The following is a 23,849-nucleotide window of genomic DNA, read 5'->3' as shown; positions in this document are numbered from 1 at the left end:
AACCTCATTTAATTTACGATAATCCACACAAAAGCGCAACCCCCCATCCTTCTTCCGAACAGGCACAATAGGTGCTACCCATGGGCTGCATGAAGGCTGAATAACTTCAGCCTCCAGCATCTGTTTCAAACACCTATCTATCTCCCCCTGTAATTGCAGAGGAACCCGCCGAGATGACACTTTTATGGGCCGAGCATCACCTGTATCAATTACATGGGTTGCCAGCTGGGTCCTACCCAAATCATCCTCACCAGTACTAAACACCGCGGCATGTTGATACAACATTTCCTGAGCTGCCTCTGCCTCACCAGCACTAAGACCCTTTCTATCAAGGCCAAGCTGACAAAAGAGCTCAGCCCCAGTCCACTGCTGCCCAGGCCCTTTTTCCTGACCATGAGTTGCTGCCCTGCCCACCTCAATATCAGTCACCAGCGAACCCACTTTCATCCCCCTATAAAGTTTACGCTCCTCTTCAGTCACATTAATCACCCTAATTGGAACAACACCTCTGTCTGCACGACACACCACCCGCGCCACCAAAACATCACACTGGCCCGCTAATGATGCTGCCGGCTCTACCATACCCACTACAGGGCTGTCAGCGATCATTTTAACAGTCCCAGGGATTATAATCTCACTGCGAGGGGGGACCATCACATCGGCACTCAACATAACCACCTGGGGCCGGTCACTAATGCCTTGAGTCACCAAGGGTACCTTCTTGCCCATCACTTGGCAACACTGTCCCTTCAAATCTATTATGGCTCCATACTTCAGAAGGAAGTCATTACCCAACAATGACTCACGCATATCCGTGTCCACCACTAAAAACTCAACCCCCAATGCCAACGCTTCAAACTGACACACAGTGTGCCACTTACCCAGGATTTTCAATTCCTCACCATTAGCTACAACCACCCTGCCTATATACGGATCCAACTGTCCTACACCGCGAGTAACAGACTCCCAAAAATGCCTCGGCACTACAGAGACCTGTGCCCCAGTATCCACCAACAGGGTAGCATCTGCCCCTCCCACAATAGCACTCACATACAACCCTTTTCCACACAAACTAACCACAAAAGGTCCTCCAGACACCAGGCCTTCCTCCATCTGAGCGGGCACACGGCCCACCGTGCCCGCCCTCTGGAGTTTCCCGTCACATACGGGCAGTCTTTTCGCAAGTGTCTGTCACACCCACACTCCCAACACACCATACACTCCCCTCGGGCTGACACCTGGGGTCCAGATGAAACCACTGGCGGTGATATAGATGCACTACCACCAGACTGGGACAAAGACCCACCAGCTTTCAATGCCCTAACCTCAGCACGCAATGCCTGCACTTCCTGCCGTAAGCCTTCTACCACCCCCAACAGCGTCTCAGCCTGATCTTTATCCCACCCAGACCCACTCACACCACAAACCTGGGCCACCGGGGGACCTGAATAGCCTTCCAAACGCCTTATAGACTCTATCTCTGAGGCCAGATTGATGGCATCTTCTAAAGTGGAGGGCTTAGCACTGCGCAACTGAATACGCAACTCACCAGACCCCACATGTACAACAAAATGATCACGAACTAACATATCCTGTGTGACATAATCGACTAAAGGGTAAGCACGCACAACCAAACGCCTAAGGGCAGTACCAAACTCCCGAGCCGACTCATTTGGCAGCCGGATACGAGAGGCAAACTCTGCCCGATGCCAGTCAGCACTCCCACTAGGCTCTAAGCACGCCTGCAGGGCTTGTTTCAATGCCGCATAACTTGCACGAGCCTGTGGAGGTAACCCCCCATAAATTTCTCTCGCTTTACCAGACAACAGTAAGGACAGGAACTTTAACTTAATCCCGTCATCCCACATATTTACTACCGCAGCCATCTCAAATTGTTCAAGCCAGTCTGACCATTCTCTATTTACGCCCGTAAACGTATCGGGCATAAAAACCGGACGACTTACAACACGCGCTGCCGCACCAGGAATCTCTTGCTGATCATCTTGCGAAGATGCCAGTGAGGAAGTGGCTTGCCCCCGCACACTCTCCCGCTGCGACATCATTACCGGTCAATTACCAAAACTGCAACAATCAAAACTAGCAGCGATCCCACCGCTGCCACCAGTGTAATAAGTGTAGCGAACTAAAACTCCTATGTCCGCTACAACTTAAGCGGGTCCACTGGTAACCACTGCCACCACCTTTCTTTATAATTTATCTGGGGAGGTCCAGACACCAAAGCCAAGAGTATAAATAGAATATTACTTTATTTCATGTAATAGCCGGGGATCACAATCCTTCCCAGAGGGCAACACCAGACAGTAGGGGGCAATACATCACACGTGTTGACTCCACAACATCAGATCACACCACAAAATCCATAATTATAAATACACAAATCTAGTGAGGGAAAAAGCACTGCACTCCGTATATCACCCAAATCACCCCCATCAGTCTCCTTCCCCACCCTCAACAACTGTCCTACCAACCCCGGCTAAAATCAACACACAACCGCACACATTCATACGAAAAAGACAGAAACCTTTAAAAGGACGGTTACTTCTAAGGGGAGAGGCAACGCAGCCCCCCGTCCTTCCCCCGAAGAAGGAAGAGGCTCTACTCCCAAAGCGCACTTCGCTCCGCGGCTCCTTATCGCCCACACATCGCTAACTTCCCTACACATTCATCCCCCCACCTCACTCTTACCTACTTATCTTCGCCCGCGGCCGATCTAACATCAGCGACGGACACACCACATTTCCCCCAACATTAACCGCGGACAGCCAAGGGATTCCCCTCCCTCCCGAACCACACCGGTCCTTTCTCCACCAAACCAAACCAAACATAGAACAACCCCTCAATCTATTCCACCCCCCTTTAAAAAGACATTCCCCCCCCCAGCTGTAACCCATTAACAATCACAACAGATACTCCCCACAACATTCACCACACTATCCCCCCCCCCTGCTACAAAAGACTCGTCCCCGAGTCAATCCATCTTAAAATCTCTTGTCCAAGCCGGAAGTCTTCTATCCCTTCTTGGCCTCTGTTGCTGTGGTTGTGGACTCTCTGTCACTCCAGCCTGGGTTTCCTGCAATGCCACCCTCTGTGGAACGGCTCCTAACTGTTGTGGGGTTATCCTCTCCATCCCCCCTGCTGTAGTCTCCGGCCCCCTTGGCATCTCCTGCAGCCTTGTCCCAGGCATTGTCCCTGTACTCTCCAGCTCCGCTCCACCACCATTGTCTGGACCAGCCCTTGGCTGTAGGAACCACCAGCTAGCAGGGGAGTAGACCTCTCGAGGTTGTTTCGTACCCCCTACTTGCCTCCTCCACTCCTTTTGCCGTACTCCCACTCCTTGGGACCTAGGGATTTCCTCAGAAGGAGACACACAAGGTTTTAAGCGATTAACATGAATAACAGTTTCCCCTCCCCCATGTACTGGACGTATCCTATACAGTACTTCTGAGATCCGCTCCATGACTCTGAAAGGGCCCTTAAACCTCCTTTGCAACTTAGGGCACAGACCCCTCCTCCTAGCCTTATCTCGCACCCATACCAATTCGTTCTCCGTATACCACTGAGGCTGTGCTCTGAAATCATAACCCTTTTTCTGTTGTGCTGACGCCTTATTCTGATGCCTCCTCACTGCCTCTACTACAGTCTCTAAAGTTTGGGACACACCTGCCACATATTCCGACACAGGTCTAAACTTCTCCCCATGATCAAGATTTAACATTATGTCAATAGGGAGCACCATTTCACGTGCAAACAACACCTTGTACGGGGTATACCCTGTACTAGCATGCACACTACTCCGGTATGCCATCATCACATACGGCAACAACGTATCCCAATTTGACTGGTTCTGATTCACAAATAACGAAAGCATTGCCAGCAAGGTCCGATTGAACCTTTCTACCAATCCATCGGACTGGGGTGAGTAAGGGGATGTCCGTGTTTTATGAATATCCAACAGCCGGCATACCTCCTGAAAAACCCGAGACTCAAAGTTCCTCCCTTGGTCAGAATGCAGAGTGCCAGGTGTACCATACCTACATACCCACTCCTCTACTAACACTCTTGCCACTGTAATTGCCTCCTGATTTGGCAGGGAAAAAGCCTCTGTCCACTTCGAAAAATAATCTGCAACCACCAGAATATATTTATTCCCCTTCCCCGTCTCCGGGAGGGGTCCCAAAACATCTAGGGCTACCCTCTCATATGGCCTTGCTGACACTGTAGAGACCATTGGTGCCCGGGGGGGCCGCCCCTACCTCCTTCCGCGATGCACACTCCATGCATTCCCGACACCAACGCCGCACATCCCCCTGCCACCCTGGCCAGAAAAACCGGTCCCGAACTTTAGCATGAACTTTCTGCACCCCCAAATGGCCGCCAGTCTTGGTATTATGCAACCAATACAATACACCAGGTACCACACCTGCAGGCACTACCAACTGTGTTGGCTGACACCCCTCAGCCCCATATGGCCTCACTACCTTCCGCACCAATATCCCTTCCCGCACTTCCAACTCATCCCACACTGGCAGGTAACGCCGCACACCCTCCTGCTCTGTCGCTGCCACACGACCGTCTAACCCCCTCTGCTTCAAACTTATTACGAGTTTAATGACCTCATCCTCTTGCTGCACCTCCCCTAACTCAAAAGAATCCCCCCACACATTCGCCACCCCTGGGGATATGGTCTGGAGGGCACAAACCTGGGGCTCTACCTCACACCCCCCAAACGCCGGCACCCGCGACATTGCATCTGCATTAGCATGCAGCTTACCTGCTCTATGTACAATTATGTATTGGAAATTAGCCAACTGCTCCATCCACCGGGCCAACTGGCCCTCCACCCCCTGAAAGTTGTGTAGCCACCGCAGCGAGTTGTGATCTGTGCGCAACACAAATTCACGGCCCAGTAGATAGTGTCTAAAATACCTCATAAATGTGACCATGCTCAACAATTCCTTTCTCGTAGTGGCATATTTCCGCTCTGCCTTAGTCAAAGCACGACTGGCATATGCCACCACTCGCTCACCCCCCTCCATCTCTTGTGATAACACCGCTCCTATGCCCAGATCACTAGCATCGGTGTCCAACACAAACCTCTTCTCAGGGTCAGGGTACACCAACACTGGAGCGCTTACTAGACATTCCTTCAGCTTCAAAAAAGCTTTATCACACTCAGCATTCCAACTAAACTTCCGGCCCTTCTCAGTTAGCTGGTGGAGAGGGTGTGCCATCTCAGCAAACCCCTGGATAAACCTCCGATAGTATGAGGCTAAACCCACAAAACTACGCACTTCTGTTTGGTTCTTTGGTACTGGCCACTCCCTTACAACCTTAACCTTTGCAGGATCTACCCTAACCCCTTCAGCAGAAATTACATGCCCCAAATACTGTACCCGTTTAGCAAACAGGTTGCACTTAATGGGCTTTACCTTCAAATTTGCCCCCTCCAATTTACCCAATACCTCATCCAGCCGCTGAAGATGTTCCTCAAAAGACCGGCCAAACACAATAATGTCGTCCAAATAGACCAAACATGTTGACCACTGTAAATCAGCCAGCACAAGATCCATGAGGCGTTGGAAAGTTGACGGTGCATTACACAATCCAAAACTCAAGACGTTAAATTCATATAACCCCTGTCGGGTAATAAAAGCAGTTTTGGGCTTATCCTTTGGATCAATCTCCACCTGCCAATACCCACTAACCAGATCAAGAGTTGAAAACCAAGATGCATTAGCCAGACTATCCAATGCATCATCAATGCGTGGCAACGGGTACGCATCCTTGCGAGTAACCTCATTTAATTTACGATAATCCACACAAAAGCGCAACCCCCCATCCTTCTTCCGAACAGGCACAATAGGTGCTGCCCATGGGCTGCATGAAGGCTGAATAACTTCAGCCTCCAGCATCTGTTTCAAACACCTATCTATCTCCCCCTGTAACTGCAGAGGAACCCGCCGAGATGACACTTTTACGGGCCGAGCATCACCTGTATCAATTACATGGGTTGCCAGCTGGGTCCTACTTAAATCATCCTCACCAGTACTAAACACCGCGGCATGTTGATACAACATTTCCTGAGCTGCCTCTGCCTCACCAGCACTAAGACCCTTTCTATCAAGGCCAAGCTGACAAAAGAGCTCAGCCCCAGTCCACTGCTGCCCAGGCCCTTTTTCCTGACCATGAGTTGCTGCCCTGCCCACCTCAATATCAGTCACCAGCGAACCTACTTTCATCCCCCTATAAAGTTTACGCTCCTCTTCAGTCACATTAATCACCCTAATTGGAACAACACCTCTGTCTGCACGACACACCACCCGCGCCACCAAAACATCACACTGGCCCGCTAATGATGCTGCCGGCTCTACCATACCCACTACAGGGCTGTCAGTGATCATTTTAACAGTCCCAGGGATTATAATCTCACTGCGAGGGGGGACCATCACATCGGCACTCAACATAACCACCTGGGGCCGGTCACTAATGCCTTGAGTCACCAAGGGTACCTTCTTGCCCATCACTTGGCAACACTGTCCCTTCAAATCTATTATGGCTCCATACTTCAGAAGGAAGTCATTACCCAACAATGACTCACGCATATCCGTGTCCACCACTAAAAACTCAACCCCCAATGCCAACGCTTCAAACTGACACACAGTGTGCCACTTACCCAGGATTTTCAATTCCTCACCATTAGCTACAACCACCCTGCCTATATACGGATCCAACTGTCCTACACCACGAGTAACAGACTCCCAAAAATGCCTCGGCACTACAGAGACCTGTGCCCCAGTATCCACCAACAGGGTAGCATCTGCCCCTCCCACAATAGCACTCACATACAACCCTTTTCCACACAAACTAACCACAAAAGGTCCTCCAGACACCAGGCCTTCCTCCATCTGAGCGGGCACACGGCCTACCGTGCCCGCCCTCTGGAGTTTCCCGTCACATACGGGCAGTCTTTTCGCAAGTGTCTATCACACCCACACTCCCAACACACCATACGCTCCCCTCGGGCTGACGCCTGGGGTCCAGATGAAACCACTGGCGGTGATATAGATGCACTACCACCAGACTGGGACAAAGACCCACCAGCTTTCAATGCCCTAACCTCAGCACGCAATGCCTGCACTTCCTGCCGTAAGCCTTCTACCACCCCCAACAGCGTCTCAGCCTGATCTTTATCCCACCCAGACCCACTCACACCACAAACCTGGGCCACCGGGGGACCTGAATAGCCTTCCAAACGCCTTATAGACTCTATCTCTGAGGCCAGATTGATGGCATCTTCTAAAGTGGAGGGCTTAGCACTGTGCAACTGAATACGCAACTCACCAGACCCCACATGTACAACAAAACGATCACGAGCTAACATATCCTGTGTGGCATAATCGACTAAAGGGTAAGCACGCACAACCAAACGCCTAAGGGCAGTACCAAACTCACGAGCCGACTCATTTGGCAGCCGGATACGAGAGGCAAACTCTGCCCGATGCCAGTCAGCACTCCCACTAGGCTCTAAGCACGCCTGCAGGGCTTGTTTCAATGCCGCATAACTTGCACGAGCCTGTGGAGGTAACCCCCCATAAATTTCTCTCGCTTTACCAGACAACAGTAAGGACAGGAACTTTAACTTAATCCCGTCATCCCACATATTTACTACCGCAGCCATCTCAAATTGTTCAAGCCAGTCTGACCATTCTCTATTTACGCCCGTAAACGTATCGGGCATAAAAACCGGACGACTTACAACACGCGCTGCCGCACCAGGAATCTCTTGCTGATCATCTTGCGAAGATGCCAGTGAGGAAGTGGCTTGCCCCCGCACACTCTCCCGCTGCGACATCATTACCGGTCAATTACCAAAACTGCAACAATCAAAACTAGCAGCGATCCCACCGCTGCCACCAGTGTAATACGTGTAGCGAACTAAAACTCCTATGTCCGCTACAACTTAAGCGGGTCCACTGGTAACCACTGCCACCACCTTTCTTTATAATTTATCTGGGGAGGTCCAGACACCAAAGCCAAGAGTATAAATAGAATATTACTTTATTTCATGTAATAGCCGGGGATCACAATCCTTCCCAGAGGGCAACACCAGACAGTAGGGGGCAATACATCACACGTGTTGACTCCACAACATCAGATCACACCACAAAATCCATAATTATAAATACACAAATCTAGTGAGGGAAAAAGCACTGCACTCCGTATATCACCCAAATCACCCCCAGTCTCCTTCCCCACCATCAACAACTGTACTACCAACCCCGGCTAAAATCAACACACAACCACACACATTCATACGAAAAGACAGAAACCTTTAAAAGGACGGTTACTTCTAAGGGGAGAGGCAACACAGCCCCCCGTCCTTCCCCCGAAGAAGGAAGAGGCTCTACTCCCAAAGCGCACTTCGCTCCGCGGCTCCTTATCACCCACACATCGCTAACTTCCCTACACGTTCATCCCCCCACCTCACTCTTACCTACTTATCTTCGCCCGCGGCCGATCTAACATCAGCGACGGACACACCACATTTCCCCCAACATTAACCGCGGACAGCCAAGGGATTCCCCTCCCTCCCGAACCACACCGGTCCTTTCTCCACCAAACCAAACCAAACACAGAACAACCCCTCAATCTATTCCACCCCCCTTTAAAAAGACATTCCTCCCCCCCAGCTGTAACCCATTAACAATCACAACAGATACTCCCCACAACATTCACCACAATAATAATCATTTTCATCCCCCGGAGGAGTACGGTGGGACGGGATAGTCCTCCTTCCAGGGAAGCATAACTCTTTCTAATGTTTGACTGTAGTGTGAGTGTGAGAATGTGTGGATGCGATGGATTTTAACTGCAGCGCAAATGTGTCCTTCGGGGGCGGCCTTTCGGACATAGACGGGGGAATAAAGCTGTGCACGGAGTAAGGTTTTGGATTGAAACCGCGTGGGTCGCTGTGTAAAATGCTGGACTGATTATACTTAACCTGTTAATCCCAGGCAGTGATGTGTGTTTGTTTGAGCCCGTGTGAGAAAACCGTGGCTGGCTTGGTATTTGTCGTGAGAGGGAAAATCTGTAGCCTGCAGCCTTATTTAATAAACGACTCCTTTTGTATCCCTTGGTGTTCTCCTTTGTTTTGACCTTACCAGAAAAGAGGAAGACGTAATTAAGTCGTATTTGCATTCTGCGTGTTTTCCCTAATCCTTCCTCACGTGTCCAATATAAAACTGTTATCAATTACGTTACATATTTTCTGTCAGACAACACAACAGAACTTATTAACCAGCAGCTATATCCTCTGCAATGAAATAATTCCGGAATCCGGATTTATAACTGCGTTGGACAAAATCACTACTGTAGGTAAGTTAAATACAGCATATGTGTTGTGATATTATCAGTTATATTTACAAGTAAAATGAAAATAGATGTAATTTATGCCACAGAATGCTTTTCGTCCTTATTTCACGGACGGATTGGGCCGTGGCAACACCGTTTGCACATGCGCAGCTCATTCACATCTATTTCAGCTGCCGTGCGTCACGGGAATATGCTGCTTCTTTCAGCCAGAGCTAGCGCTCACTGATCAGAGCAGACACAGGGAAATGAGTAACTGTCAAGGGCGTAGATTTGCTCTGGACATTGGTGGGGACCTATGACTCCACCCCCCCCCACCCCCTGCCCCACAAGCATCTCGAATTAAAGGACTAGCTTGGCATGCAGCCTGTGTGATTGAGTTCAGCCAATGGCTCATAGTTCTTCAGTACTGCCTGAGCACCTGAATATGCTCCAGACATGTTGGCAGCACCATCATATGTCTGACCTCTTAAACATGTCATCGGAATATTCAACCTCAAAAGCACATCCACAGCCATCTTGGAAATCTCCACTCCTGTAGTTTCTGAGATGTCATATAAGCCAATAAAAACCTCATGTGGAACCAGGTCCTCATCCACATATCTTAAACATATAGACTCTTGCTCTGCACCTGCGATATCTTGAGTACCATCTATAATGATTGAGAACTGCAGGACAGATAGAGACTGGATAGTCTGTGCAATATTTCTGACAATGCTGTTTCCTAACATCTGCAAAATCTCATTTTGCACTTGTGGAGAGGTATAGTCATGACAATGGCATAGCCAGTCAGAAAGGCAGGCATCATCCTTGGCTTTATATTTTAAATATTGAAATAGGTTACCATCGTCTTTGTCATGACCACACAGTGCCAAACCCTGCCTAGTAAGATACTGTACTGCACCTACAATAATTTGTAAGCAGTGTCTGGCATTTTCCTGTTGTTTTGACCAGGCGGTTGAGAGTTGTGTATTTATTGGGACTGCTTCTTGACAACTAACTGTGACTGCATGATGATGGGATTTAGTATTTTGATGGCGTTCAAATCTTTCAAGAGCATTTTTCCAGTTAGTGAACCCCTTTGAGCAGAATGCAGGGTCTGTCTTTTTTGACATAGTACTTTTATGTATGGTATATATTTTCACACAGTGAAAACAGAGAATTCCCTTAACTGTGGGGCTATAATGAAGCCATGGATATTCTTTGTACCACCTTTCCTGAAAATGGAGGACCCTATTGGACAATTTTTGAACAGGGATGGATTTGGCGTTAGGCTGGTTTGGCTTATTTGTAATATACAGAATATCTCCACTACTACAATGTTCCACATTGTTGTCACTTTCACTGCTGCTCTCCCTGCTGCTCACTACAGGTGGACCAGTTTCCTTAGAAATACACCACATTATACAATTAGTCATACTGTAAGACTGACTATGATGATACATATGTGACTTTATGAGAACACACCACTCATTCTATTTAGATAACAACATACTTTTTATCCCTACATTAAAACCATGATTATGTGCTTAAAGGGGCAATTCACGCAAAAAATGAAAATTCTGTCATCATTTATTCATCCTCCACTTGTCACAAGTCTTTTTAAGTTTTTTTTCTTCTGATGAACACTAAAGAAGATATTTTGAAGAATGCTGAAAACATGTAACCATTGATTTACATAGTATTTGTTTTTCCTGCTACGGAAGTCAATGTTTAACGGTTTTCAGCTTTTTTTCACAATATCTTATTTTGTATTCAACAAAATAAAGAAAATCATAAAAGTTTGGAACCACTTAAGGAGTAAATAGTGAGTAAAGTTTTTTTGGGGGCTGGACAATGCCTTTAATAGGCCTGACCTTTGACCCTAACTCTTCCCCTCTGACTGCACTAGTACCTGACAGGATTGCCACCTGATGAAATAGCGTGACAAAAAAGTGAGACATGTCAGTTCAAAACTTTTGCCAAAAACACTAATGAATCACTTACATCCTCAGCCTATCACTCCTCATAATGTTAAATATTAGTATAATCAACATGTATAATACACACACACATATTATATGTTATATATAATCAACATTCAGATTCACCTCCTGTGACCTTGCCTCTTCACCTGAACTACAACATGGCTGATCTGCTTCTGTCCCCTAATAAAAAAACATTGAGGGATTCCTTATGAGCATTGACAGAGAATGCTTCAGCCTATTATTGGTAGCAATGTTAAATCTCAGGACAACTAGGTATAATAATATCAAGTCATCGTTCAACATCACCTGTGACCCCTTCTCTCCATCACTGTCTGATACACAGCACAGTTGTTTAGGTTCTGTCACCTGACAAAACAGGATAAACACATGCCATTTAAACAGCAATCATTTTATTTCACTTTTTCTGAGTCTTAGTGTGCAAATCTCGAATCAAATCATTAATGTTTGCCAAGTCAGTGAATGCATTTTAAAAACTATTTGTGCGAAGTGGATTGTCTATTGGTGAACTGTCAATAAAATTCTAGCCATGGCAATATTAGTATGTAGCATATCAATTTCTTTCACAAGACTGATTTCTGACAAATAGTCGTCATTAGATTAGGAGAACTGACAGGGATCATATTTATACTTTTACATTTAGCTGTTTAATCTGCTGTTAGTTTAGTCCGTATTCACAGACTATAGCCTGCCCTGCTATAATGAATGTGCGTCAAAGCGGTAAAAAAAAAAACCCACTAGCATTAACGTTAACTGCTGTCGTTACTTTGATGGACTTTGATGGATTCACTAGCGAACTTGACGTGACTTACACTTTTCTTTGAAAAAAAGCTCCTTATGTCCAGCTTCTTTTTTTTTCTGCCGCCATCCTCACATGTGTCACCACACCCAACACACCTTCTTGCACGGGGAAAAGAATCCACTGCATTTGGTGCTGCTTGTATCTGAACGCAGCCACAGCCTCTCACATGATAGCAGGGAAATGCACAGCCAATCAAAATGTTCCTATGTGTTTTGGGGGCGGGAGGACTCAAGGAGAGCACGTGATTTATCCCTTCCTGCGTGTCTAGGTTAATGTTGACAGCACGATTGTTTATTTTGTTTTTTTTTTAAGTGGATTAAATTATTGGTGGGGACATTTCAGTGGTCGGAGGATATTGGTGGGGACACATCCCCTCCGTCCACCCTAAATCTACGCCCCTGTAGAAATATAATTTTAACATTTACGTACTGTAAAATTAAAAGTTTTGTTTGGTTTAATAGTTTAGTGAATATTACTGTAAATAAAACATTGCTTCATTGTTTTTCTATTTACACTTTTTTAATGTTGGTATGTTACAGCATTTAGCTGTTAATTTCACAGCCATTTTTTACAGTGTGGAAAAGTATTTACTTTTTCTGCAACTGGGAATGGGACTACTTCCAAAAAATACTTTCCCAGTGGTAGGTGCATGAAAAAGAGGGTGTGCTGGTGGTCTAGTGGATGCTTTCCTCTGAACAATGAAGTTGTGGGTTTGAGTCCCTAGCATTAGGTCCCTAAGCAAGACCCTTCACACCAAGTTAAAAAAGGAATCTGCTCTGGATACAAGTGTCTGCTAAATGATGTAAATATAAAGGGTGTATCCAACAAGACAGTCCCCCCCCCCCCATAGCACCAGACATCCAAAGGTTTCTTTTTTTTTCTCAAATTAAAAATACTTGAAGACATTGGACTTTTGTTGTTTTTAAACACATTTGAAGCCTAATCCGGGACATTATGTGGCCTTTTTGTGATTAACATCTGTGAGGTTCAGAAACCGGTAGTGGGCCACAAGAGGGCCTGATCTCAGAGCCTGGTAACTTGTGACTAACATACAGTAAGGTCCTGCTCTGGCCCAGATGTTACCCTGACGTGGCAACCGAGAGCGGTCTGCTCAATCGCCGTCATTCCATGTGGTATGTGGGCCACAATAGGGCCTGATCACAAACAGAGCCTGGTCACCTGTGGCCAACATACAGTAAGGTCCTGCTCTGGCCCAGACGTTAACCTGACATGGCAACCGAGAGCGGTCTGCTCAATCGCCGTCATTCCATGCAGTATGTGGGCCACAATAGGGCCTGATCTCAGAGCCTGGTCACTTGTGACTAACATACAGTAAGGTCCTGCTCTGGCCCAGATGTTAACCTGATGCGGTAACCGAGAGCGATCTGCTCAATCGGCGTCATTCCATGTGGTATGTGGGCCACAATAGGGCCTGATCACAAACAGAGCCTGGTCACCTGTGGCCAACATACAGTAAGGTCCTGCTCTGGCCCAGACGTTAACCTGACATGGCAACCGAGAGCGGTCTGCTCAATCGCCGTCATTCCATGCAGTATGTGGGCCACAATAGGGCCTGATCTCAGAGCCTGGTCACTTGTGACTAACATACAGTAAGGTCCTGCTCTGGCCCAGATGTTAACCTGATGCGGTAACCGAGAGCGATCTGCTCAATCAGCGTCATTCCATGTGGTATGTGGGCCACAATAGGGCCTGATCACAAACAGAGCCTGGTCACCTGTGGCCAACATACAGTAAGGTCCTGCTCTGGCCCAGACGTTAACCTGACATGGCAACCGAGAGCGGTCTGCTCAATCGCCGTCATTCCATGCAGTATGTGGGCCACAATAGGACCTGATCTTAGAGCCTGGTCACTTGTGACTAACATACAGTAAGGTCCTGCTCTGGCCCAGATGTTAACCTGATGCGGCAACCGAGAGCGGTCTGCTCAATCGGCGTCATTCCATGTGGTATGTGGGCCACAATAGGGCCTGATCTCAGAGCCTGGTCACTTGTGACTAACATACAGTAAGGTCCTGCTCTGGCCCAGATGTTACCCTGAGGCGGCAACCGAGAGCGGTCTGCTCAATCGGCGTCATTCCATGTGGTATGTGGGCCACAATAGGGCCTGATCTCAGAGCCTGGTCACTTGTGACTAACATACAGTAAGGTCCTGCTCTGGCCCAGACGTTAACTTGACGCGGCAACCGAGAGCGGTCTGCTCAACCGCCGTCATTCCATGCGGTATGTGGGACACAATACGGCCTGATCTCAGAGCCTGGTCACCTGTGGCTAACATACAGTAAGGTCCTGCTCTGACCCAGATGTTACCCTGACATGGCAACCGAGAGCGGTCCGCTCAATCGCCGTTATTCCATGCAGTATGTGGGCCACAATAGGGCCTGATCTCAGAGCCTGGTCACCTGTGACTAACATACAGTAAGGTCCTGCTCTGGCCCAGATGTTACCCTGACATGGCAACCGAGAGCGGTCTGCTCAATCGCCGTCATTCCATGTGGTATGTGGGCCACAATAGGGCCTGATCTCAGAGCCTGGTCACCGGTGGCTAACATACAGTAAGGTCCTGCTCTGGCCCAGATGTTACCCTGACATGGCAACCGAGATCGGTCCGCTCAATCGCCGTCATTCCATGCGGTATGTGGGCCACAATAGGGCCTGATCTCAGAGCCTGGTCACCTGTGACTAACATACAGTAAGATTCTGCTCTGGCCCAGATGTTAACCTGACGCGGCAACCGAGAGCGGTCTGCTCAATCGCCGTCATTCCATGTGGTATGTGGGCCACAATAGGGCCTGATCTCAAAAAGAGCCTGGTCACTTGTGACTAACATACAGAAAGGTCCTGCTCTGACCCAGATATTAACCTGACGCGAAAACCGAGAGCGGTCCGCTCAATCGCCGTCATTCCATGCGGTATGTGGGCCACAATAGGGCCTGATCTCAGAGCCTGGTCACCGGTGGCTAACATACAGTAAGCTCCTGCTCTGATCCAGATGTTACCCTGACATGGCAACCGAGAGCGGTCCGCTCAATCGCCGTCATTCCATGTGGTATTTGGGCCACAATAGGGCCGGATCTCAGAGCCTAGTCACCTGTGGCTAACATACAGTACGGTCCTGCTCTGGCCCAGATGTTAACCTGACACGGCAACCGAGAGCGGTCCGCTCAATCGGCATCATTCCATGTGGTATGTGGGCCACAATAGGGCTTGATCTCAGTGCCTGGTCACCTGTGACTAACATACAGTAAGGTCCTGCTCTGGCCTGGATGTTAACCTGACGCGGCAACCGAAAGCGGTCCGCTTAATCGGCGTCATTCCATATGGTATGTGGGCCACAATAGGGCATGATCTCAGAGCCTGGTCAACTGTGGCTAACATACAGTACGGTCCTGCTCTGGCCCAGATGTTAACCTGACACGGCAACCGAGAGCGGTCCGCTCAATCGGCGTCATTCCATATGGTATGTGGGCCACAATAGGGCCTGATCTCAGAGCCTGGTCAACTGTGGCTAACATACAGTAAGGTCCTGCTCTGACCCAGATGTTACCCTGACATGGCAACCGAGAGCGGTCCGCTCAATCGCCGTTATTCCATGCAGTATGTGGGCCACAATAGGGCCTGATCTCAGAGCCTGGTCACCTGTGGCTAACATACAGTAAGGTCCTGCTCTGACCCAGATATTACCCTGACATGGCAACCGAGAGCGGTCCGCTCAATCGCCGTCATTCCATGTGGTATGTGGGCCACAATACGGCCTGATCTCAGAGCCTGGTCACCTGTGACTAACATACAGTAAGGTCCTGCTCTGGCCCAGATGTTAACCTGACGCGGCAACCGAGAGCGGTCTGCTCAATCGGCGTCATTCCATGTGGTATGTGGGCCACAATAGGGCCTGATCTCAGAGCCTGGTCACCTGTGACTAACATACAGTAAGGTCCTGCTCTGACCCAGATGTTAACCTGACGCGGCAACCGAGAGCGGTCTGCTCAATCGGCGTCATTCCATGTGGTATGTGGGCCACAATAGGGTCTGATCTCAGAGCCTGGTCACCTGTGACTAACATACAGTAAGGTCCTGCTCTGACCCAGATGTTAACCTGACGCGGCAACCGAGAGCGGTCCGCTCAATCGCCGTCATTCCATGTGGCATGTGGGCCACAATATGGCCTGATCTCAAACAGAGCCTGGTCACCTGTGGCTAACATACAGTACGGTCCTGCTCTGGCCCAGATGTTAACCTGACATGGCAACCGAGAGCGGTCCGCTCAATCGCCGTCATTCCATGTGGTATGTGGGCCACAATAGGGCCTGATCTCAGAGCCTGGTCACCTGTGGCTAACATACAGTAAGGTCCTGCTCTGACCCAGAAGTTAACCTGGCGCGGCAACCGAGACCGGTCTGCTCAATCGCCGTCATTCCATGCGGTATGTGGGCCACAATACGGCCTGATCTCAAACAGAGCCTGGTCACCTGTGGCTACCATACAGTACGGTCCTGCTCTGACCCAGTTGTTAACCTGACGTGGCAACCGAGAGCGGTCTGCTCAATCGCCGTCATTCCATGCGGTATGTGGGCCACAATAGGGCCTGATCTCAAACAGAGCCTGGTCATTTGTGACTAACATACAGTACGGTCCTGCTCTGACCCAGACGTTACCCTGACATGGCAACCGAGAGCGGTCCGCTCAATCGCCGTCATTCCATGTGGTATGTGGGCCACAATAGGGCCTGATCTCAGAGCCTGGTCACCTGTGGCTAACATACAGTAAGGTCCTGCTCTGACCCAGAAGTTAACCTGGCGCGGCAACCGAGACCGTTCTGCTCAATCGCCGTCATTCCATGCGGTATGTGGGCCACAATAGGGCCTGATCTCAAACAGAGCCTGGTCACCTGTGGCTACCATACAGTACGGTCCTGCTCTGACCCAGTTGTTAACCTGACGTGGCAACCGAGAGCGGTCTGCTCAATCGCCGTCATTCCATGCGGTATGTGGGCCACAATAGGGCCTGATCTCAAACAGAGCCTGGTCACTTGTGACTAACATACAGTAAGGTCCTGCTCTGACCCAGACGTTACCCTGACATGGCAACCGAGAGCGGTCCGCTCAATCGCCGTCATTCCATGCGGTATGTGGGCCACAATATGGCCTGATCTCAAACAGAGCCTGGTCACCTGTGGCTAACATACAGTACGGTCCTGCTCTGGCCCAGATGTTAACCTGACATGGCAACCGAGAGCGGTCCGCTCAATCGCCATCATTCCATGCAGTATGTGGGCCACAATAGGGCCTGATCTCAAACAGAGCCTGGTCACCTGTGGCTAACATACAGTAAGGTCCTGCTCTGGCCCAGATGTTAACCTGACGCGGCAACCGAGAGCGGTCTGCTCAATCGCCGTCATTCCATGTGGTATGTGGGCCACAATAGGGCCTGATCTCAAACAGAGCCTGGTCACTTGTGACTAACATACAGTAAGGTCCTGCTCTGGCCCAGATGTTAACCTGACGCGGCAACCGAGAGCGGTCTGCTCAATCGCCGTCATTCCATGTGGTATGTGGGCCACAATAGGGCCTGATCTCAAACAGAGCCTGGTAACCTGTGGCTAACATACAGTAAGGTCCTGCTCTGACCCAGATGTTAACCTGACGTGGCAACCGAGAGCGGTCCGCTCAATCGGCGTCATTCCATGTGGTATGTGGGCCACAATTGGGCCTGATCTCAGAGCCTGGTCACCTGTGACTAACATACAGTAAGGTCTTGCTCTGGCCCAGATGTTAACCTGACATGGCAACCGAGAGCGGTCCGCTCAATCGCCGTCATTCCATGCGGTATGTGGGCCACAATAGGGCCTGATCTCAAACAGAGCCTGGTCACCTGTGGGTAACATACAGTAAGGTCCTGCTCTGACCCAGACGTTAACCTGACGTGGCAACCGAGAGCGGTCTGCTCAATCGCCGTCATTCCATGCGGTATGTGGGCCACAATAGGGCCTGATCTCAAACAGAGCCTGGTCACCTGTGGCTACCATACAGTACGGTCCTGCTCTGACCCAGTTGTTAACCTGACGTGGCAACCGAGAGCGGTCTGCTCAATCGCCGTCATTCCATGCGGTATGTGGGCCACAATAGGGCCTGATCTCAAACAGAGCCTGGTCACTTGTGACTAACATACAGTAAGGTCCTGCTCTGACCCAGACGTTACCCTGACATGGCAACCGAGAGCGGTCCGCTCAATCGCCGTCATTCCATGCGGTATGTGGGCCACAATATGGCCTGATCTCAAACAGAGCCTGGTCACCTGTGGCTAACATACAGTACGGTCCTGCTCTGGCCCAGATGTTAACCTGACATGGCAACCGAGAGCGGTCTGCTCAATCGCCGTCATTCCATGTGGTATGTGGGCCACAATAGGGCCTGATCTCAAACAGAGCCTGGTAACCTGTGGCTAACATACAGTAAGGTCCTGCTCTGACCCAGATGTTAACCTGACGTGGCAACCGAGAGCGGTCCGCTCAATCGGCGTCATTCCATGTGGTATGTGGGCCACAATTGGGCCTGATCTCAGAGCCTGGTCACCTGTGACTAACATACAGTAAGGTCTTGCTCTGGCCCAGATGTTAACCTGACATGGCAACCGAGAGCGGTCCGCTCAATCGCCGTCATTCCATGCGGTATGTGGGCCACAATAGGGCCTGATCTCAAACAGAGCCTGGTCACCTGTGGGTAACATACAGTAAGGTCCTGCTCTGACCCAGACGTTAACCTGACGTGGCAACCGAGAGCGGTCTGCTCAATCGCCGTCATTCCATGCGGTATGTGGGCCACAATAGGGCCTGATCTCAAACAGAGCCTGGTCACCTGTGGCTACCATACAGTACGGTCCTGCTCTGACCCAGTTGTTAACCTGACGTGGCAACCGAGAGCGGTCTGCTCAATCGCCGTCATTCCATGCGGTATGTGGGCCACAATAGGGCCTGATCTCAAACAGAGCCTGGTCACTTGTGACTAACATACAGTAAGGTCCTGCTCTGACCCAGACGTTACCCTGACATGGCAACCGAGAGCGGTCCGCTCAATCGCCGTCATTCCATGCGGTATGTGGGCCACAATATGGCCTGATCTCAAACAGAGCCTGGTCACCTGTGGCTAACATACAGTACGGTCCTGCTCTGGCCCAGATGTTAACCTGACATGGCAACCGAGAGCGGTCCGCTCAATCGCCATCATTCCATGCAGTATGTGGGCCACAATAGGGCCTGATCTCAAACAGAGCCTGGTCACCTGTGGCTAACATACAGTAAGGTCCTGCTCTGGCCCAGATGTTAACCTGACGCGGCAACCGAGAGCGGTCTGCTCAATCGCCGTCATTCCATGTGGTATGTGGGCCACAATAGGGCCTGATCTCAAACAGAGCCTGGTCACTTGTGACTAACATACAGTAAGGTCCTGCTCTGGCCCAGATGTTAACCTGACGCGGCAACCGAGAGCGGTCTGCTCAATCGCCGTCATTCCATGTGGTATGTGGGCCACAATAGGGCCTGATCTCAAACAGAGCCTGGTAACCTGTGGCTAACATACAGTAAGGTCCTGCTCTGACCCAGATGTTAACCTGACGTGGCAACCGAGAGCGGTCCGCTCAATCGGCGTCATTCCATGTGGTATGTGGGCCACAATTGGGCCTGATCTCAGAGCCTGGTCACCTGTGACTAACATACAGTACGGTCCTGCTCTGGCCCAGATGTTAACCTGACATGGCAACTGAGAGCGGTCCGCTCAATCGCCGTCATTCCATGCGGTATGTGGGCCACAATAGGGCCTGATCTCAAACAGAGCCTGGTCACCTGTGGGTAACATACAGTACGGTCCTGCTCTGACCCAGACGTTAACCTGACGTGGCAACCGAGAGCGGTCCGCTCAATCGCCGTCATTCCATGCGGTATGTGGGCCACAATAGGGCCTGATCTCAAACAGAGCCTGGTCACCTGTGGCTAACATACAGTACGGTCCTGCTCTGACCCAGACGTTAACCTGACGTGGCAACCGAGAGCGGTCCGCTCAATCGTCGTCATTCCATGCGGTATGTGGGCCACAATATGGCCTGATCTCAAACAGAGCCTGGTCACCTGTGGCTAACATACAGTACGGTCCTGCTCTGGCCCAGATGTTAACCTGACATGGCAACCGAGAGCGGTCTGCTAAAATCGCCGTCATTCCATGTGGTATGTGGGCCACAATAGGGCCTGATCTCAAACAGAGCCTGGTCACTTGTGACTAACATACAGTAAGGTCCTGCTCTGGCCCAGATGTTAACCTGACGCGGCAACCGAGAGCGGTCTGCTCAATCGCCGTCATTCCATGTGGTATGTGGGCCACAATAGGGCCTGATCTCAAACAGAGCCTGGTAACCTGTGGCTAACATACAGTAAGGTCCTGCTCTGACCCAGATGTTAACCTGACGTGGCAACCGAGAGCGGTCCGCTCAATCGGCGTCATTCCATGTGGTATGTGGGCCACAATTGGGCCTGATCTCAGAGCCTGGTCACCTGTGACTAACATACAGTACGGTCCTGCTCTGGCCCAGATGTTAACCTGACATGGCAACCGAGAGCGGTCCGCTCAATCGCCGTCATTCCATGCGGTATGTGGGCCACAATAGGGCCTGATCTCAAACAGAGCCTGGTCACCTGTGGGTAGCATACAGTACGGTCCTGCTCTGACCCAGACGTTAACCTGACGTGGCAACCGAGAGCGGTCCGCTCAATCGCCGTCATTCCATGCGGTATGTGGGCCACAATAGGGCCTGATCTCAAACAGAGCCTGGTCACCTGTGGCTAACATACAGTACGGTCCTGCTCTGACCCAGACGTTAACCTGACGTGGCAACCGAGAGCGGTCCGCTCAATCGTCGTCATTCCATGCGGTATGTGGGCCACAATATGGCCTGATCTCAAACAGAGCCTGGTCACCTGTGGCTAACATACAGTACGGTCCTGCTCTGGCCCAGATGTTAACCTGACATGGCAACCGAGAGCGGTCCGCTCAATCGCCATCATTCCATGCAGTATGTGGGCCACAATAGGGCCTGATCTCAAACAGAGCCTGGTCACCTGAGGCTAACATACAGTACGGTCCTTCTCTGGCCCAGATGTTAACCTGACGCGGCAACCGAGAGCGGTCTGCTCAATCGCCGTCATTCCATGCGGTATGTGGGCCACAATAGGGCCTGATCTCAAACAGAGCCTGGTCACTTGTGACTAACATACAGTAAGGTCCTGCTCTGGCCCAGATGTTAACCTGACGCGGCAACCGAGAGCGGTCTGCTCAATCGCCGTCATTCCATGTGGTATGTGGGCCACAATAGGGCCTGATCTCAAACAGAGCCTGGTCACCTGTGGCTAACATACAGTAAGGTCCTGCTCTGGCCCAGATGTTAACCTGGCGCGGCTACCGAGGGCAGTCTGCTCAATCGCCGTCATTCCATGTGGTATGTGGGCCACAATAGGGCCTGATCTCAAACAGAGCCTGGTCACTTGTGACTAACATACAGTAAGGTCCTGCTCTGGCCCAGATGTTAACCTGACGCGGCAACCGAGAGCGGTCTGCTCAATCGGCGTCATTCCATGTGGTATGTGGGCCACAATTGGGCCTGATCTCAGAGCCTGGTCACCTGTGACTAACATACAGCAAGGTCCTGCTCTGGCCCAGATGTTAACCTGACATGGCAACCGAGAGCGGTCCGCTCAATCGCCGTCATTCCATGCGGTATGTGGGCCACAATAGGGCCTGATCTCAAACAGAGCCTGGTCACCTGTGGGTAACATACAGTACGGTCCTGCTCTGACCCAGACGTTAACCTGACGTGGCAACCGAGAGCGGTCCGCTCAATCGCCGTCATTCCATGCGGTATGTGGGCCACAATAGGGCCTGATCTCAAACAGAGCCTGGTCACCTGTGGCTAACATACAGTACGGTCCTGCTCTGACCCAGACGTTAACCTGACGTGGCAACCGAGAGCGGTCCGCTCAATCGTCGTCATTCCATGCGGTATGTGGGCCACAATATGGCCTGATCTCAAACAGAGCCTGGTCACCTGTGGCTAACATACAGTACGGTCCTGCTCTGGCCCAGATGTTAACCTGACATGGCAACCGAGAGCGGTCCGCTCAATCGCCATCATTCCATGCAGTATGTGGGCCACAATAGGGCCTGATCTCAAACAGAGCCTGGTCACCTGAGGCTAACATACAGTACGGTCCTTCTCTGGCCCAGATGTTAACCTGACGCGGCAACCGAGAGCGGTCCGCTCAATCGCCGTCATTCCATGCGGTATGTGGGCCACAATAGGGCCTGATCTCAAACAGAGCCTGGTCACTTGTGACTAACATACAGTAAGGTCCTGCTCTGGCCCAGATGTTAACCTGACGCGGCAACCGAGAGCGGTCCGCTCAATCGGCGTCATTCCATGTGGTATGTGGGCCACAATTGGGCCTGATCTCAGAGCCTGGTCACCTGTGACTAACATACAGTACGGTCCTGCTCTGGCCCAGATGTTAACCTGACATGGCAACCGAGAGCGGTCCGCTCAATCGCCGTCATTCCATGCGGTATGTGGGCCACAATAGGGCCTGATCTCAAACAGAGCCTGGTCACCTGTGGGTAACATACAGTACGGTCCTGCTCTGACCCAGACGTTAACCTGACGTGGCAACCGAGAGCGGTCCGCTCAATCGCCGTCATTCCATGCGGTATGTGGGCCACAATAGGGCCTGATCTCAAACAGAGCCTGGTCACCTGTGGCTAACATACAGTACGGTCCTGCTCTGACCCAGACGTTAACCTGACGTGGCAACCGAGAGCGGTCCGCTCAATCGTCGTCATTCCATGCGGTATGTGGGCCACAATATGGCCTGATCTCAAACAGAGCCTGGTCACCTGTGGCTAACATACAGTACGGTCCTGCTCTGGCCCAGATGTTAACCTGACATGGCAACCGAGAGCGGTCCGCTCAATCGCCATCATTCCATGCAGTATGTGGGCCACAATAGGGCCTGATCTCAAACAGAGCCTGGTCACCTGAGGCTAACATACAGTACGGTCCTTCTCTGGCCCAGATGTTAACCTGACGCGGCAACCGAGAGCGGTCTGCTCAATCGCCGTCATTCCATGCGGTATGTGGGCCACAATAGGGCCTGATCTCAAACAGAGCCTGGTCACTTGTGACTAACATACAGTAAGGTCCTGCTCTGGCCCAGATGTTAACCTGACGCGGCAACCGAGAGCGGTCTGCTCAATCGCCGTCATTCCATGTGGTATGTGGGCCACAATAGGGCCTGATCTCAAACAGAGCCTGGTCACCTGTGGCTAACATACAGTAAGGTCCTGCTCTGGCCCAGATGTTAACCTGGCGCGGCTACCGAGGGCAGTCTGCTCAATCGCCGTCATTCCATGTGGTATGTGGGCCACAATAGGGCCTGATCTCAAACAGAGCCTGGTCACTTGTGACTAACATACAGTAAGGTCCTGCTCTGGCCCAGATGTTAACCTGACGCGGCAACCGAGAGCGGTCTGCTCAATCGGCGTCATTCCATGTGGTATGTGGGCCACAATTGGGCCTGATCTCAGAGCCTGGTCACCTGTGACTAACATACAGTAAGGTCC

General features: G+C 50.6%; 1 protein-coding gene across 1 annotated transcript; it reads right to left on the bottom strand.

Annotated features, from left to right (window-relative positions):
* Positions 1 to 318: 318 nt before the first annotated feature.
* Positions 319 to 8,751, bottom strand: LOC125727736 (uncharacterized). Its single transcript, XM_049004645.1, has 2 exons — positions 8,352 to 8,751; positions 319 to 2,542 (listed from the first exon to the last, which is right to left on the bottom strand). Exon 2 carries the CDS (start codon positions 2,061 to 2,063, stop codon positions 1,047 to 1,049), a length of 1,017 nt encoding a protein of 338 aa, XP_048860602.1. The 5' UTR covers positions 2,064 to 2,542; positions 8,352 to 8,751; the 3' UTR covers positions 319 to 1,046.
* Positions 8,752 to 23,849: the final 15,098 nt, after the last annotated feature.

The sequence above is a fragment of the Brienomyrus brachyistius genome, unplaced genomic scaffold (genome assembly GCF_023856365.1).
Source record: "Brienomyrus brachyistius isolate T26 unplaced genomic scaffold, BBRACH_0.4 scaffold115, whole genome shotgun sequence".
NCBI classification, from domain to species: Eukaryota; Metazoa; Chordata; class Actinopteri; order Osteoglossiformes; family Mormyridae; genus Brienomyrus; species Brienomyrus brachyistius.
The sequence above is the reverse complement of the archived record's forward strand: the minus strand, read 5'-3'. Positions and strand labels throughout refer to the sequence as shown.